Source organism: Zea mays, chromosome 7 (assembly GCF_902167145.1).
Source record: "Zea mays cultivar B73 chromosome 7, Zm-B73-REFERENCE-NAM-5.0, whole genome shotgun sequence".
NCBI classification, from domain to species: Eukaryota; Viridiplantae; Streptophyta; class Magnoliopsida; order Poales; family Poaceae; genus Zea; species Zea mays.
In genome coordinates, this window is record NC_050102.1 from 106,645,182 (window position 1) to 106,661,157 (window position 15,976).

Below are 15,976 nucleotides of genomic sequence, written 5' to 3' on the forward strand. Positions count from 1 at the left end.
ACATAAATAAAGTGGAGATCCTATCATAGACCATTATACCTTTTGATCTACAACCTTACCTCCAATGTCAAGATCGAGATGCATGTTTGCCCCATCAGTGTCTTGATGGGTTCAGTGTCCTTCATCCCAAACTTCTTCAGGATATCTTGTGTGTACTTTGTTTGGGAGATGAAGGTGCCATCTTGGAGTTGCTTTACTTGAAAACCTAAAAAATTAACTCCCCCATCATGGACGTCTCAAACTGCTTGACCATTATCTTACCAAATTCCCCACAAGATGCTTGATTAGTAGAACCAAATATTATATCATCAATATAAATTTGGCATATAAAATGTCATTATTAACTGTAACACCCTGAATTTTAGGGTATAAAATTTCTTTTCTAATATCTACCAAATTCCGGTGTTACCCTCTATTTTCCTTGTTTTACTTTTCTTTTTCCTAAATAGTGAAGAGTTATTTTGTTTTATATCTATGTGTGAGCCTAGTAAAATAAAAACCTAGAGGTGCTTTGATTGTCGCATCATGCTGGAGAATATTTTAATTTTGTTTGATGAGTGAATTTGTGAAGCATGCATTTAATAAGGAATCCGATTTGAAATGGTAGAGAGAATAGAGAAGAACAAAAGATAAATAAAAAATAAAGGAAGAAGGCCCAGCCCAGTGGCGGCTCGCTAGCTGGCCTGGCCGCCTGGCCCATTGCTCCCCTTGACCTCGTGGCCAGCCTCCGAGCGTGGCCCACACCCCGCTCGACCAGCGCCCCCTCCCCCTCCTGGGCCCGCGCAAGCGCGACCGAGCTCCGTCCCCCGCGCCCCTTCGCTCGGGTCTGTGTGCGTGGCCCACCGTGCCAGGTCGCCAGTCGGCCCAACCCCGCGTCCCGCTCGGTCTGCTCGACACGCCGGCCTGCCCCGCTCTGCTCACAAGCCTTGTCCAACCTCCCCAGCCCACCAGCTAGTCCCGCCCATGTGCGCTGCTGCCCAGCTCGCCAGCAGTGCCTAGAGTCGAGGTGCTCACCATGGCCCACCCGTCAGTCGCAGGTCCTGTGCATCTTCCCCAACCGCCTCTCCCCGCTACACCCGGTTGGCTGCGTTCAAATCCATATCGTGGGCGGGACGGTTCCCTTCCCCCTCGGCCTCGCCTGTTCGGCCTCCCTGCCATCGTGCCTTGCTGGAATGCCGCCGAGTTTCCGAGAGCCAGTGACCGCCGTCCCTGTAGCAAACATGCTGAGCAGGTAACAGTCGCACTCCCTTTCCCAGCCCTAGTCGCGCCCGCCGATGAGCAACCACCTCGGCATGCCTCCCCTCCCCTTTCTGTCCCTGTGCACTCGCCCAGCCCCTCGGCACAGCAGCCTCTACCCCGACGAGCTCATTGGTGAAGCTAAAGCATTTCAAATTAGTCAAATCATGCTCTGATACCAATTGAAAGAAACTGGTGACGCCTAAGAGGGGGTGAATTAGGACTTCTAAAACTTTCTCTAAACTAGGCTACAAATAAATCTCTAAAGCAAAACCTATCCAATTAATCAAACTAGAATGTGCAAAACTAGATTTTGTCTAAGTGTTGCTATCTCTACCACAATGGCTAAGTTTCAATCTAAACAATATAAGTATAAAGACAAGATTGAAACTTAAATGCTTAATATAAATGCGGAATCTAAAGAGCAAGGTAGAGATGCAAACTCTCGTGGATGACGCCGGTATTTTTACCGAGTTATCCGGAACAACGCAAGGTCCCGATTAATTCTCGTTGGTGCCCCTACGCAAAGGGAAGCCCACGCGAGGGCCAAGCACCACGGTCGAGTAACTCCGTAGAGAGTCGCGGGCCTTCTCCACGCTCAAGTGGTGCTCCGCTTCCAGCTCCTCTCAGATGCTCCCCGTCGTCTCTACTATCGAGCTTCCGGCCAAAACGTCGTGGGCCTCGTTCCCTCCGGTACACGGTGGCGGCCGTGACACAAACACGGTTGTCACAGTCTCACAAGACTCTCGCCCCACTCGATACAATTACAACGGCTCACACAAGAGTCGAGGGGTTGTGTGGTTTTTCTAAACTCACTCAACTAACTAGGGTTCACCTAGAGCAAGTGCTAAAGCAGTCTAACTAACCTAAGCACTTCGCAAGGCACCTACGCTAATCACCGAGTGATTCTATTAAGCACTTGGGTGTATGAGCTCTTGGAAATGTCTATTATATGCCTTGGTATGTTGCTTTGGCTTCCACACCTTGGAATGGTCGGTTGGGGTGTATTTATAGCCCCCGACACAAAGCTAGCCGTTGGAGAAAAGTTGTGTTCTCTGCGGCACACCGGACAGTTCGGTGCGCCTAGCCGTTGGTCTGACACTGCATGCGACCATTGGCGCGCAGGCTTTTTACACCGGACACTCCGGATGTCACACCAGACAGTCTAGTGGTCTTCTCTCCAAAGTGCCACCTAGAACTAGCTGTTGGGACTACTGTTCCTGGTGCACCAGACAGTCCGACGTGTGGCACCGGACAGTCCGGTGCTCTAGACCAAATAGTCCGCAGGCAACACTTCATTAGATTCTTGGACTTCATTTGATCTTCATAATGTCTTCTTTTGAGGTGTTGCTTTCCTCAATGCCTTGGTCCATGTAACTTTAGCATCCTGTGAACTACAAACACAAACACTAGCAAACACATTAGTCCATAGGTTATGTTGATCATCAAACACCAAAACCTATTGAGCCAAATGGCCCGGGGTCCATTTTCCTTACAAACATAATTTAAACATGTTCTATCTCGGACATAGGAGACGTTGAGACGAAGGGTACTTCGACCCCTACCGAAGTCGAGGTCTCGGTCGAATAACTATCAAAGGCTTGGAGGCGAAGGGATCTACCGTTCACATCGGGGGCTCCTCTGGACTTCGTTCGACATCACCGCTAGCTTGGGCGGTTCCGAGTCACAGCCTTGGCAAGGACCAAAGGCCCGACGCCACAGAGCGAAGAGTGTCGTGTCCCGTCAAGGACCGCGTCGTCCGATGGCGGGACCCATGCAGCTCTCCGCTGACCATTCGGAAAAATTTGTAAGCCCCTTCTTGGGTTAGGGTTTGCCGTGTATTTAATTAGGTTGTACTTAACCTCGCCGTAATGACCTGTAATGACCCCTAAGGAGGAAATATTACGAGGCTGTAACAGGTAACCGGGGGCATGATTATACTTAGAAGGGCACGCTTACCCACATGGTTATCTATAAATAACCCAGCACTATACATTGATGCGACACAAAAACAAGACGCTACAGTTCTATGTCTGAATACTCCCGTGTCCTAGTGCTTGGACCCACTGACCACGTGTCAGTCGGTACCAACAAATACTTCAATTGAATTGACAACAATACTTCGATTCAATCAGCAGTTAGTTCAAACAAAGACAATTACCTCGAACCTCAATCGTGTTCAGCGACTCACATGGCTAAGCGTGATCTAATGGAAAGACCCAGGAAGGAGAGCCCAAGTGGGCGAGGGAAGGTGTAGTGTTGCATTTCAAACAGAAAACATTAAAATTCGTGAAATGCGTTAATTTATGGGACATTTACATTCCACCCACTACTCTAGACGTGTTGCTCAGTTCTACCCCCGTCCAAATTCTGTACTTAGTTTTCCCTCCCACCTTCACACTTCCCTCAGCAATCACCTCACGGCGGCATTTTCTTCAGTCAACATTCTTATAGGTGGGTCCGAAGCCTTACATGTGGGACCCGTCCACACTTTCCTCTTCTCTCCCCCAAATCGAAATTGAGCAACAGTCGCTCCCCTCCACGGCTCCACCACGCCTTCCCTCGAGCGGTTCCCCTCCACCGCCTCTCCATCGCGCGGATCTCGGCCGCCTCTCCATCGCGCGGATCTCGGCCGCCGTGGGCGGATCTCGACGCAGGCGGGCACGGGGCAGGTGAGCTCGACGCGGGCAGGCGCGGGCGAGCGCTTCACAGCCGTATCTCCGACGAGCGTTGCGCGGGCTGATCTCGGTCAGTGCGGCTAGACCGAGTCTTCGGCGAGAGGCACGAGCGAGGCTACACCGTGCTGTGCGGCCATCCTCATCCGGCATGCTGCGGGCGGGGCTCCTTTGTGTGTGTGCTGCTCTAGCTCTGATCAACTGCGGCTACCTTGATTGTTGAGCTCGGTGTGTGATGCTCTAGTTAATTGAGGTATGCAGCAAGCTTGAACACAAGTTAATTGATGTTGGGGCTAATTTACTAACTAGAATAATTTTGTTGTCAACTAGGATGAATTTGAATACTTCTTTTGTGTTGAATGTGAGAAGGAAAACAAGTAGAAGATTGTATGGCAGTAGTAAAAAAGCATTTGTTGGTGGTTTAGATTTTGACGTGGGTGCAGATGTTACCTGGACTTTGGAGCAATTTAGCAAGGCTATATGTGATCAGCAGGCTTGGAATGTCGATGATGAGGTGCAATTCAGTTACTTTGACAAGTTTGAGAATAAGATTGTCAAAATTAATAGTGACTTAGATTTATCTCTAATGTTTGCTATGCATATTGGAGAAAGGTCTGTTGTTATCGAAAATGATGTGGTTATTGGAGCAAGGGATAATCAGGCAATACACTCTCAACCATCTTATAGCCAGAAACATCCAATGTTTGACTATGATGTTGTTAATGACAATGAGGATGAGAGGTTGTATCCCGATTTGGTTCAAAGCCATCCAATGTTGGCACTTGTTGCATATAGGAGACGTGTCCATTTTGTTGCACACTTTTGTCTATGTGTCTCATTTTTTTATCTCAAGCAACTAGGTCCAAATTATGACTCCCTGCCAAGTTTCACTATTTTTTGACAATATTTGGTATTTATTTATTTATTTTTGGCCATAAAAAGTATTTAAACCATATAAACCAATAAATAATAAAAAAGTGGAATCTTTACATGAAGTAAGTAATTAACGATTAGATGAACTAATGGTTCACTTTTGAAGCAAAAACAAAGAAAAAAGTAAGAAATATAGCTCAAAGAGTGACATTGTAATTGCATGTTATGAAACTTAGGTAGAGACGTGTCCATTTGTGAAGCACCTATTATTACACTTTTGCAAAACCTCATGGCCTATTTATCTCAAGCAACTAGGTCCAAATTATGACTCCCTGCCAAGTTTTTGGCCCTTTTTCTGTTTCCCAACTTTTTTGGCCTTTTTTTGCCAACTGTGCCGCCAGCCCAGCTATGTTACATGACAGTAATTTTTTACAGCCATATGAGAGCTTATTTCATCCATAGTTCATCTATAGTGCTTACAACTTACAACTGGACACAAAAAAAATTCATAGTTCATCCATAGTGCTTACAACTTATTTCATCCATAGTGCTTAGAGCTTACAACTGGACAACTTCTAGTGCTTACCACCTTGGTTCATAATGAAAAGTAAACCAATAAATATCATAAAAGCACAAATGACTAAAATGTAAATAATTTTGTTGAGGTTGTCATTTATCTTCATCAATTCAATTGCTAGAATGTCCAACTTCACAGACACATCTCCTTTATCTGCACCACATAACTCTTCTCCAAAATTAGTCACCATCAATTGCGTAGCACCTTGTTCTTGCTCAAAACTGGACCGTGTCTGTTTAGTCATACCACTCAAGCGCAACCATTCGATGTACTCATCCATCCACATAAAAAAGTTGCACTTCTTAAGGATCTAATATAACAACACAAAAACCACATAATTAATCTAAAATCACATGACATAAAGGATGAATGATAAACTACATAAATAAACAAGGGAAATGATCATGAACCTTGCCGGGTTGTGATTTGCTTTCGCACTTCATGAATTCTCTGCCGTAGTTGCCGTTTTCTGATTTTTTCGTCCTTAGCCTAACCAATGGCTCTGACCGGGTGCAATCAGGACACTGGACGAGAGGGACATGGTCGAAGCTGGGAAAACCTTGCACCCTGTTGGATGAGCTCGCACGCGACATTCTCTATGGAGGCGGACACTAGGAGTCGGCCGGCGTTTGGGGCTTACTGGAGGATGCTGCTGCTCGGAGCACTACGCGCAAAGCGCTCACCAGAGATCCACCCTGCGTGGAGATACAGCCGATCGCCGAAGATCCGGTCGCGCACGCCCGCCTGCGCCGCGTGGAGATACAGCCACGCCTGCGCCGGCAAGTTGCAGGTGGTCGGGTCCTTTGCAGCGTCGGACGTTGCTCTGCTCGGGGAAGAAGGTAGTGGGGTCGTTGATGGGGGTGGTGGTGGATCCCCTGCGCCGCGCTGCTCCCGCCCACGTCGAGCTCTCCTGCGGCGCGCCGCTCCCGACTGAGATCGCCTGCACTGCGCCGCTTCCAGCTGCGCCAGCCCGCGTCGAGCTCGCCGGCACCGCGCTGCTCCCGGTCGCGCCCCGCCCGACCGCGCAAAGCTGTGGCCGGCCACGCCCCGCCCGCGCCGCGCTCGTGCCTCTCGTCGGAGATCCGGCCGCGACGCGCCCGCCCGCGACGCGCCCGCCCGCGTCGAGCTCCCGGCCGCGCCCACCCCCGCGTCTAGCTCGCCCGCGTACAGCCCGCCCCCGGAGCGCACCGCGACGGCCGAGATCCACCTACCGTGCGGCCCGCGGCGTCCGAGATCCTCGCTCGCCGGAGAGGAGCCGCTCGAGGGAGGCGTGGTGGAGGGGCGGTGGAGGGGAACCGCTCGAGGGAAGGCGCGGTGGAGGGGAGCCGGCTGCTGCTCGCGATTTCGATTTGGGGGGGAGAGAAAAGGAAATTGTGGACGACTTCGGACCCACGTGTAAGGCTTCGGACCCACCTGTAAGAACGCTGACGAAAGAAAATGCCACCTAAGGTGATTGCTGAGGAAAGTGTGAAGGTGGGAGGGAAAAGTGAGTACAGAATTTGGACGGGGTAGAACTGAGCAACTCGTCTAGAGTAGTGGGTGGAATGTAAATGTCCCTTAATTTATTGTATGACCATAACGCACCATTACAAGCATGATTGTTAAATGTTAATGGTCATGTCCATATAAAGCTGTCACTTTCTCAGACTCGCGCGGGTGCACAGGAAGCATCTTTCCGGATGATGACTATGTCGTCAAATGCTCGCAGATAATAAGATGTATCAAGAAAAAAAAACCGCAAAAAATTGGGATAACTCGTGGTAACAAGGATGAAAGCATGACTGGTCATGATCTAGTTCTTTTATTTCTTCTACTGGGCAGTACACATACTTTAGGCTTTACTGAGACTCTGAAGTCTGTATTTCTCATGGAGACCTGAATGCCTCCCCTGCATAGCGCACGTTACCAAGCTCCTCTTCAATCCGCAGAAGCTGTACAGAAACATAACATAACTAGGATGGATTGCAAACGAACAAAGCAAAAATACAAGGTCCACAGAAAAAATGTTACAAATGGTGAAATCCTGAGGTCTTCTTACCTGATTGTATTTGGCCAGCCTCTCGCTGCGGCATGGAGCCCCGGTTTTAATCTGAAAACATATAATGAGTTCCGTCATGATCATCTAAGGAAGTCAGGTGGATATACAATGTCTCAGCTACTCAGCTAGCGTTTCTGGCAGTCCTTTACCTGCCCACTTGCTAAGCCAATAGCCAAATCTGCGATGAAGTTGTCTTCGGTTTCACCACTTCTGTGGCTGACCATCACACCCCAACCAGCAGCTTTTGAATCGAGAGCAGCTTCAATTGATTCAGTGACAGTACCAATCTGGTTGACCTGGAAAAAGGTACACCAATTTTAACAAAGACATTTAGTTTTGCAGTGCAAGCTTATCTCGAGCTAGATACTGTTTTGCAGTCATGATGTTGAGAACTGGAAGGAAGCAAAAAAAAATTAAGGGTATATAGTACTCCATTTCAGATTGTTTAGTAAATGGTTACCTTTAGCAACAGAGCATTGCAAGCCTTCTTGTCAATAGCATCTGCTATACGTTTTGGGTTTGTGACGAGTAAATCATCACCCACAATTTGGATATCAACTGAGGACTGCAATGATGCCCATGAACTCCAGTCATCCTGATCAAAAGGGTCCTCAATTGATACAATAGGGAAATCCTTGACAAAATCTCTGTACAGATCACCCAGATGCTGGGCTGAGAGAATATGGGCTCCATCATTAGGCTGATTCTTAAAGTTTAGATCATAGTTCCCATCCTTTGTAAGGAACTCAGATGCCGCAACATCCATACCAATTTTGATCTGCATTAGGATTTGTGTTTAACATTTAAAGTAAAAAACAAGAGAGCAATCAAACAAGTGGCCAATGAAACTAGTTAGATGATATCACACTTTTCCAGTGTAGCCTGCCTTCTCAATGGCATCCATAAGCAAGATAAGACCCTCTCTGTTGTCTTGAACATTAGGAGCAAAACCTCCTTCATCTCCGACATTGCATGCATCTTGACCATATTTTGACTTAATGATGCTCTTCAGGACATGGTAAACTGTTACCAGAACAAGGATATTCCAAGTGAGGTTAGAAGATGAAGTGACCAGCTAGCAGAAGCAAATAGTCCCAATATAGCTATTCACTGATACAACATAGATGACTTTCAACAAACATGAAATACAGTGGGAAATAAAAAATTATAGCATGCGTAAAAGAGCACAAAAAAATCCTCAAAAAAACAAAAGAGCAAAATAGTCAGCTAGCTGATCATAAAATAACTAAGCTATACTCCCACGATTCCAAAATGTAGGTAATTTTAGTTTTGTCCAACTCAACCTTCTCTAACTTTGACCAAGTTTATAGAAAAATACACTAGCTTCTAGACAACAAATTAGTTTCATGTAATCCACCATGAAACATGTTTCAATAGTGCATTTATTTGGTACAGTAATTATAGATATTAATGTATTTTTACATAGATTCAGTTAAAGTTAGAGAAGTTTGAGTTAGGACAAAACTAAAAGGACCTACATTTTGTGATGGCCCTACAATATTATAAAAAACCGCCAAAACATTATTACCTTCGCTGCCCATACGAAGAGCTTCAGCAAATGTAGTTGCTCCAACAGGTAAAATCATGAACTCCTGCATGGCCAGATTGTTGCCAGCATGGCTACCTCCATTTATTACATTAAAAGCAGGAACAGGCATGACAAGCTCCTTAATTCCTGCTAGCTCCTGAATATGTTTATACAGAGGAACTCCCTTTGCACCAGCGCCTGCCCTACATACACTCAAGGAGACTCCGAGAATAGCATTGGCACCCAACTTCGATTTATTCTGAGTTCCATCAATGTCTAGCATGACTGCATCAACATCGCTTTGGTTCCTGATAAAAATGGTAGGGCAGTAAGCATTAGACATGACATGACATACAAATATGAAGCCGAGGATGGTAAATAATAATATTGAGCACCTTCCAACATGTAAGCATGTAGCTGGATACAAAAATATCAATGGAAATAGCAGACCGTGCTATGAGTTGTCATTTTCTTTTACATTTCTTTTGACGACAATGAGGGCTTGTTCGTTTTACTCTTAATCCATATGAATTGGGTGGGATTGAGTAGGTTTCAATCCCGAACAACTCAAAATCTTTCATAATTTTTTACAATCTCATCTAATTCATATGGGATAAGAATAACCGAACAAGACCTGAGGTGGTGCGGTGTATTGTATTGCATGCATCTCTATCCTTCAATAAAATTGGAAAATATATAATTATAAAAAAAGTGAGGACCTGTCTGCCATAAATGGTGGTTTCCCATATAAAAACTGCTTAATAACTGTAACACAAGTTACACACATCAATTGTATGTTTTTTAGCTAATTTGTGCAATTTTATCACCATAAAACTACAAGGAACGAAGTCCACCAGAAATATTGGTTTTCAACATAGTTTTCAGATCACCTGATCGATCCCACTGGGCGATCAGGCAAGATTAGTCCAATATTCAATACTTGCAGCAGTACAAATAGTGCAATATTCAATACTTGAATAGTCCAAAACAGAAGTAAATCCAGCTTACTAGACCAGCACAGCAGCAACAAGTTTATTCAATACTTGAATAGTTCATAACAGCACAGCAGCAACAAGTTTATATGAAACTGCAAGTCTACAACTTACTAGACCTGTAGACCATGACCAAGAAGGCTTCAGATGAGGAGCTCATCTCCAGTCCCTATGTTCTCTTTTCTCCCAGCCAATGTAGAGAGAAAGGTGTTGCCGTGGTAGAGCCTTGGAGGGAGAGAGAAGGGTGAAGAAGGGAGGGAAGGGAGATGGGAAGAGAGAGCACAGACTGGACTGTTGGGGCCAGTCTAGACTGTTGGACTACCTCTATTAATCACGACTGAGCGGCTCCTAGGCGATTAATTGTTCCATATCGTCGCCTAATCGGACGATCAGTAACACTAATCGAGTCAAACACCCTAATCGAGCACAGAGAAACGATCAGCCCGACTAATCGTGATTAGTCGGACAATCTGAAAACAATGGTTTTCAATATCAAAAACTGTTTCAGAACTGTAACATAAGTTTCACACATCAATCGGATGTTAGTAAATTTCGTAATCTAAACCCAATTAGCTATTAGAAGAAAAAAAAGGGTAAAGTGGCACTGTAGAAATCATGCTCTATGCATCATAGCGTTAAAAATCACATTAGTTTCTAAATAAGTTGTCATTGGACCTGCCATACTATAGACGAGTTGTAGCTAGAAATTTTGTTGTGTGTGTTCTGACACAAGACCATCAAGTTTCAAAGCTGCCCGAAGGTGCACATGTGGCATCCAAGTTTATTTATTTTTCTCGAACCAGCAAGAGAGCTGCACGTTATATTAATAAGGGAAGAAACAGCAATACAAAACAGTGGGGGAAAACCCTCCCACCAGCCCTAAAACATCACAAATCTAAATGACCGAGGGCCAACTCCTTCATCCCACTGGCCCCTGCAGAGCACCACACAGCATACTCCGATGAGATGCGCTGTAAAGGCCTACCAACAGCAGGTTGCATCCCATTAAACACAGTCATTTCTATGCTTCCAGAGCTCCTAGGCGACAAGAGTAACGACCGTATTCAATCTTTTCCTTGAATTCTTGGAAATCTGCCTCTTTGATCTGCTCCACCCGAACAGAAAACAGTCATCTGTGGGTCGCGGAACCAATGATGGAAGCCCCAGCTTTTGAAAGACAGCAGCCCATACTTGCCTGGCAAAGACACACGACAACAGGAGGTATTGAATGGTTTCAGCTTCTTGGTCACATAGAGGACATGCCAAAGGATGAGGTAGTCCTCGTTTTTTGAGCCTATCAGCTGTCCAACACCTATTCTTGAATACCAGCCACATAAAAAAACTGCACTTAGGGGGTGCCCAGGTTTTCCAAGCCAATTTCCATGGGACAAACCTGATTGATCCCTGAAAGCAGGCTTTATAAGCTGAACGGCTCGAGTAGGATCCATCCTGCTCAAGTCTCCACTTGTGCTGATCATCCACACCCGGTTGGAGCCCAAACTCATCTAGAATTTCCCACAACTTCAGAAACTCAATAATCACAGGGACTGTGAGGGCGCCTCTGATATCTCTCACCCATCTCGCAACAAGGCCTTGAGCTACTGTTCTTCTTTTGCTGACTCTAGTTGAAATCAGCATGGAGAGATTTGGACCCAATTCTTGAATGGATTGACCTCCCAGCCAACAATCTTTCCAAAATAATGTGTTTTCCCCATTACCAACCACTGTCTCAACTGCCATATGAAAGAAGGCCTTCTCCTTATTTGAAACAGGCAATGGCAGAGCTGCCCAAGGTCTGGGAGCATCAATTTTCTCCAACCAAAGCCATCTAACCCTTAGGGACAAACTCATCATTTGGAGGTTAGAAATGCATAAACCCCCATACTGAAGAGGTCTAGCAACCTTATCCCATGCTACCAAACACTTCCCTCCATTGGTTGATTCCTTTCCTGCCCAAAGAAAACCTCTTCTTCTTCTGTCAATGGCTTTGATCACCCACTTAGGCAACTCTAAGGCGAGCATATGGTGAATTGGAATTGCAGAGAGGACAGCTTTTACTGTAGCTAACCTTCCTGCCTTTCATAAGAGAGGCTTTCCAAAGAGGGAGATTGTTAGCTACCTTATCAATTAACACTTGCCAATCTGCTTTATTTGTTTTTTCTGTTGTTAGGGGCAGCCCCAGATATTTGCAAGGGAAGTCTTTCACTTCACAGGATAAAACATTAGTTACCAAACTGGTTTACAGTTGAGCAATTGATTGGGATAATAACATTAGCACTAACTCTTTGGAATGCGAAAAGCTTGTAAGTTTAGCCGAAGCCCTATGATACTAGATCCGCCCCCACAAACACATAGTGGCTGCTCAAGCTAGAATTGACTAACCCCAATCAAAATGACTATACGCGGAAGCAAACATCCAATCGCTGAAATATTAGTTGGAGAATTACTGTGGAAGTTGACAAAAATGTAATCACACAAAACAGTAATTGTACTTGAAGACCATGCTGAAGTTGCTTGAACTATGCATTGTTAGATTGTGGACTTGTAATCATGTGCTTGCATGAGAAATATTCCATACAGCACCAGAAATACAGTTCAGTATTTCACACCCGAACAATGGTAGGTAAAGCACTCGAATCTTCAAAAACCGTAAATCTACAATACAAATTAGTATATTTTTAGTAAGTTTCATATGCTTATTGCTAGGCAAAGGATCACCAAACAACCGAATATGCTAACCTCTAAGAAAACACCAAACAGGATGTGTAGGGTCACTGAATCAGTAGCAACAGTCATATGCTTAAAAAAATACAAAATTCTATTTCTAGTAGGAACAGCTGTTACCACCAGGAATTGTCTTTACCACCAGAACAACTGTAGCATTCACTAAACTAAAGAGACTGAAATGGGCACTAACTACTACACAGTACTTTGTTAGTTATAAAAACTTCCCACCCTACACAGTGAGCAAACTGCAAACCCTTAATAATCCAAATACTGGAAAATATCCTACATCTATCATCGGACATACCTTGACATCAAGCTACCTAGGACATTAGAGTTCTCCTTGTTGCTTTCTGTAAAAACTGTTGTTCAGGAATGCATGTCAAGTTATTTAGGACATTAGGGTTCTCCTTGTTGCTTTCTGTCAAAAAATATTATGGGTCCGTTTGGCTGCTGGTAAATGCAGCTGTTGGTGACTGTCAGTACAGTAAATTTGCGAGATGAGGCTGCTGAAGCAGCAGCTGGACAAAAGCATATTACAAGCAGCCAATCAAAAGTACAAAAGCACCTAATTCCTATATAACCAAACTACACACAAGTTTGCTCCATGACCTACAAAACCAATAAGTTCCCAACATGTAAATAAACCAAGTATGGCATACATATGCACTTCCACAAATTTGGGAACATGTCCGGTGTAATTAATCATGTTGGTGCAAGTGTGACTGCTATTTTACATTTAACGATGACTGCTATTTATCAAGCGATCTAGTGCATCCAATCAAAATCCAATGGTGTCTGCTATTTTACATTTAACCCCTTCTAGTTAAAACCTAGTAACTATTTTACATTTGTAACCCCTTCCATATGAAACCATTGAATCTAGATTAGATGTTCTGAATGATTTGAATGCACAATTGCACCAAATGAGTGATTGCAAAGGATATGTCCCCCACAAATTTAGCCACATTTTACTTCAAACTTTTAGGGTAGTCACGAGAAGATCCAAAGCATCATTTTCAGATAGGAGTCAAACTAATCAGCTCACTAAACCCCCATGAACTGATGCAGTTCAACTATGGATCACAGCCAAATGACACACGCACACCACGTTTTCCAACTACCCACTTTGCAGCAGTCACACTGGTGATCAAACAGACAGATCCATCATTCGAACAGAAATCAATCCGAGACAGTGATATCCAGCTCACCTCACATCGACGCCTATGAGCTTAGGCGCGATAACCTCGTTGATGTTGCGCACAGCTTGGAGTACGCCCTTCCCGCCGTATACGGCCTTGTCACCGTCGCGGAGCTCCAGCGCCTCGTAGATCCCCGTGGACGCCCCGCTGGGCACCGCGGAGCGGTGGAGGCGTCCGTCCCCGGCGACGAGGTCGACCTCGACGGTGGGGTTCCCGCGGCTGTCCACGATCTGCCGCGCGCGGATCGATCGCACCGCCTCTGCTCCAGCTGCCGCCTTGGCCGGAGACAAAGCGGTGGAGATCGCCGCGCGGATGGCGACGGCGCGGCGCGATGGAGTTGCGGCGGCGGGGAGGAGGGACTTCGGGGAGGGGAGCACGAGGTGCGGGTGGGCCATGTGTCGGAGGCGGAGGGTGGCGAGCCTGGGAGGAGGACGAGGCGAGGGTTTACTTATATGGCGGCGGGCCACGGTGACGGTGGCGGCGAGGTAGAGGTAGAGGTCGTCGTGCCTTTTTGCTGGGTCGGGCGGAGGCGGCGAGGTGGCATTGGCAAGGGGTTTCGGCGAATAAATTTTTTGAATAAGGCGGGGTTGGTGGAGGCGACGGATCGGAGGTGGCAGGTGGGGCTCGCGTGCCATTGAGAGTCTGCTGCTTTTGCTGGTCGTTGGCCTTTGAGGTGGCGCGTGGCCGGGTGGGTTGGTCTGGCGCAGGCCTAGGCGTGGGAAAAAAATTCCGTGCGAACTGGCCGCAACACACATCACAGTGAAGCGGTCTGGATTGGTTACGCGTGATAATCTTATCGGTTAGGCCTTGTTCGTTTGTGTCGGATTGCACCCGGAATCGTTCTACCTAATCAAAGTTTATATAAATTAGAGAAGCAATCCGGTTCGGAATCATTCCGACCCACCAATCCGGTAGAAACGAACAAGGCCTTAGGCCTTGTTCGTTTCTGTCGGATTGCACCCGGAATCGTTCCAACTAAGGCCTTGTTCGTTTGTGTCGGATTGGTGGGGCGGAACGATTCCTAGCCGGATTGTTTCTCTATTTTATATAAACTTTGATTAGTTGGAACGATTCCGGGTGCAATCCGACGTAAACGAACAAGGTCTAATCAAAGTTTATATAAATTAGAGAAGCAATCCGGTCAGGAATCGTTTCGACCCACTAATCCGGCAGAAACGAACAAGGCATTAGCTGGACAGACACATATAAACCTACGCGCAACGCCACCTTGTCTTCGACTCGGCTCGAGATGTGAAGACTAAAAAGGATCACGGCTCGACGCTTTGGTGTTGGGAGAGATGTGCGGCTGGATTGCAATGTTGCCATAGACTGTTGAGTTCGTGTAGCTGTTAGACGAGATTTGTAAGATGGGAAGCTGGAACGAGGAGGCCTGCCCCATGTCTGAATCTCAGGCCACTAAGCGTTTGATGAAATGACAAAAAGAGTTCTGGCCGAAGAAAAGCAGCAATGTTACAAATATAAAAATAGAATAAACATGAAATTTACCTTGTCATCTAAAATATGGAATGTTTGAGTCCTTATACAAAATAAAAACCAAAGAGTAAAGTCATATATTTTCATTATCTAGCACTCCATCAAAATGTAATTGGCTAATAGCTGATGCAGCATCTTTATCAACTCCAAATAAGAGACTGGTGTATCCTTCTTGTATACTACGAGCATCCATCATAGAAGAAGTCATGTGCATATTAAAACCCGGCATTGTGGCATTAGCATAAGAACCCTGACTTGATGGAATTATCGTAGTTGAAGGTTGGCCATATATCGTGTGGCAAGCTATTAGGTTCAATTGTACTGGCATCGAGGTTCTATGTCACAGGATATAAAATCATGCATTAAACTTACATGTTAAGTATAATATAAAATATATAATTGATACAAGGCATGTGACTTACCATCTTTTGGATCAACACCTTTGTCTTTGTTGGCACTTCTATTTTTCTTCCCCTTTCGCTTTTCGAGGAATGTGGTCGATCGTTTTTTCTTTGGCCGTTTTACTACATGAGGAACTCTAAACGATATTTTACCTATTAATGTATCTAAAGAGCAATAAGCTGAAACTGGAGGCACTTTATTGTCTTTTTCTTGC

At 45.5% G+C, this 15,976-nt stretch overlaps 1 protein-coding gene and 1 long non-coding RNA gene across 2 annotated transcripts; both read right to left on the reverse strand.

The window, feature by feature from the left end:
• Nucleotides 1-5,274: 5,274 nt before the first annotated feature.
• On the reverse strand, nt 5,275-6,247 carry LOC109940928 (uncharacterized). The gene is made up of 2 exons (XR_002263695.2): nt 5,772-6,247; nt 5,275-5,671 (listed from the first exon to the last, which is right to left on the reverse strand). It is a non-coding gene; the product is annotated as an uncharacterized lncRNA (long non-coding RNA).
• An 880-nt stretch (nt 6,248-7,127) lies between these two features.
• Nucleotides 7,128-14,324, reverse strand: LOC100274470 (uncharacterized). The gene is made up of 7 exons (NM_001148829.1): nt 13,876-14,324; nt 8,949-9,256; nt 8,268-8,422; nt 7,860-8,177; nt 7,549-7,695; nt 7,400-7,450; nt 7,128-7,292 (listed from the first exon to the last, which is right to left on the reverse strand). Exons 1-7 carry the CDS (start codon nt 14,259-14,261, stop codon nt 7,227-7,229), a joined length of 1,431 nt encoding a protein of 476 aa, NP_001142301.1. The 5' UTR covers nt 14,262-14,324; the 3' UTR covers nt 7,128-7,226.
• Nucleotides 14,325-15,976: the final 1,652 nt, after the last annotated feature.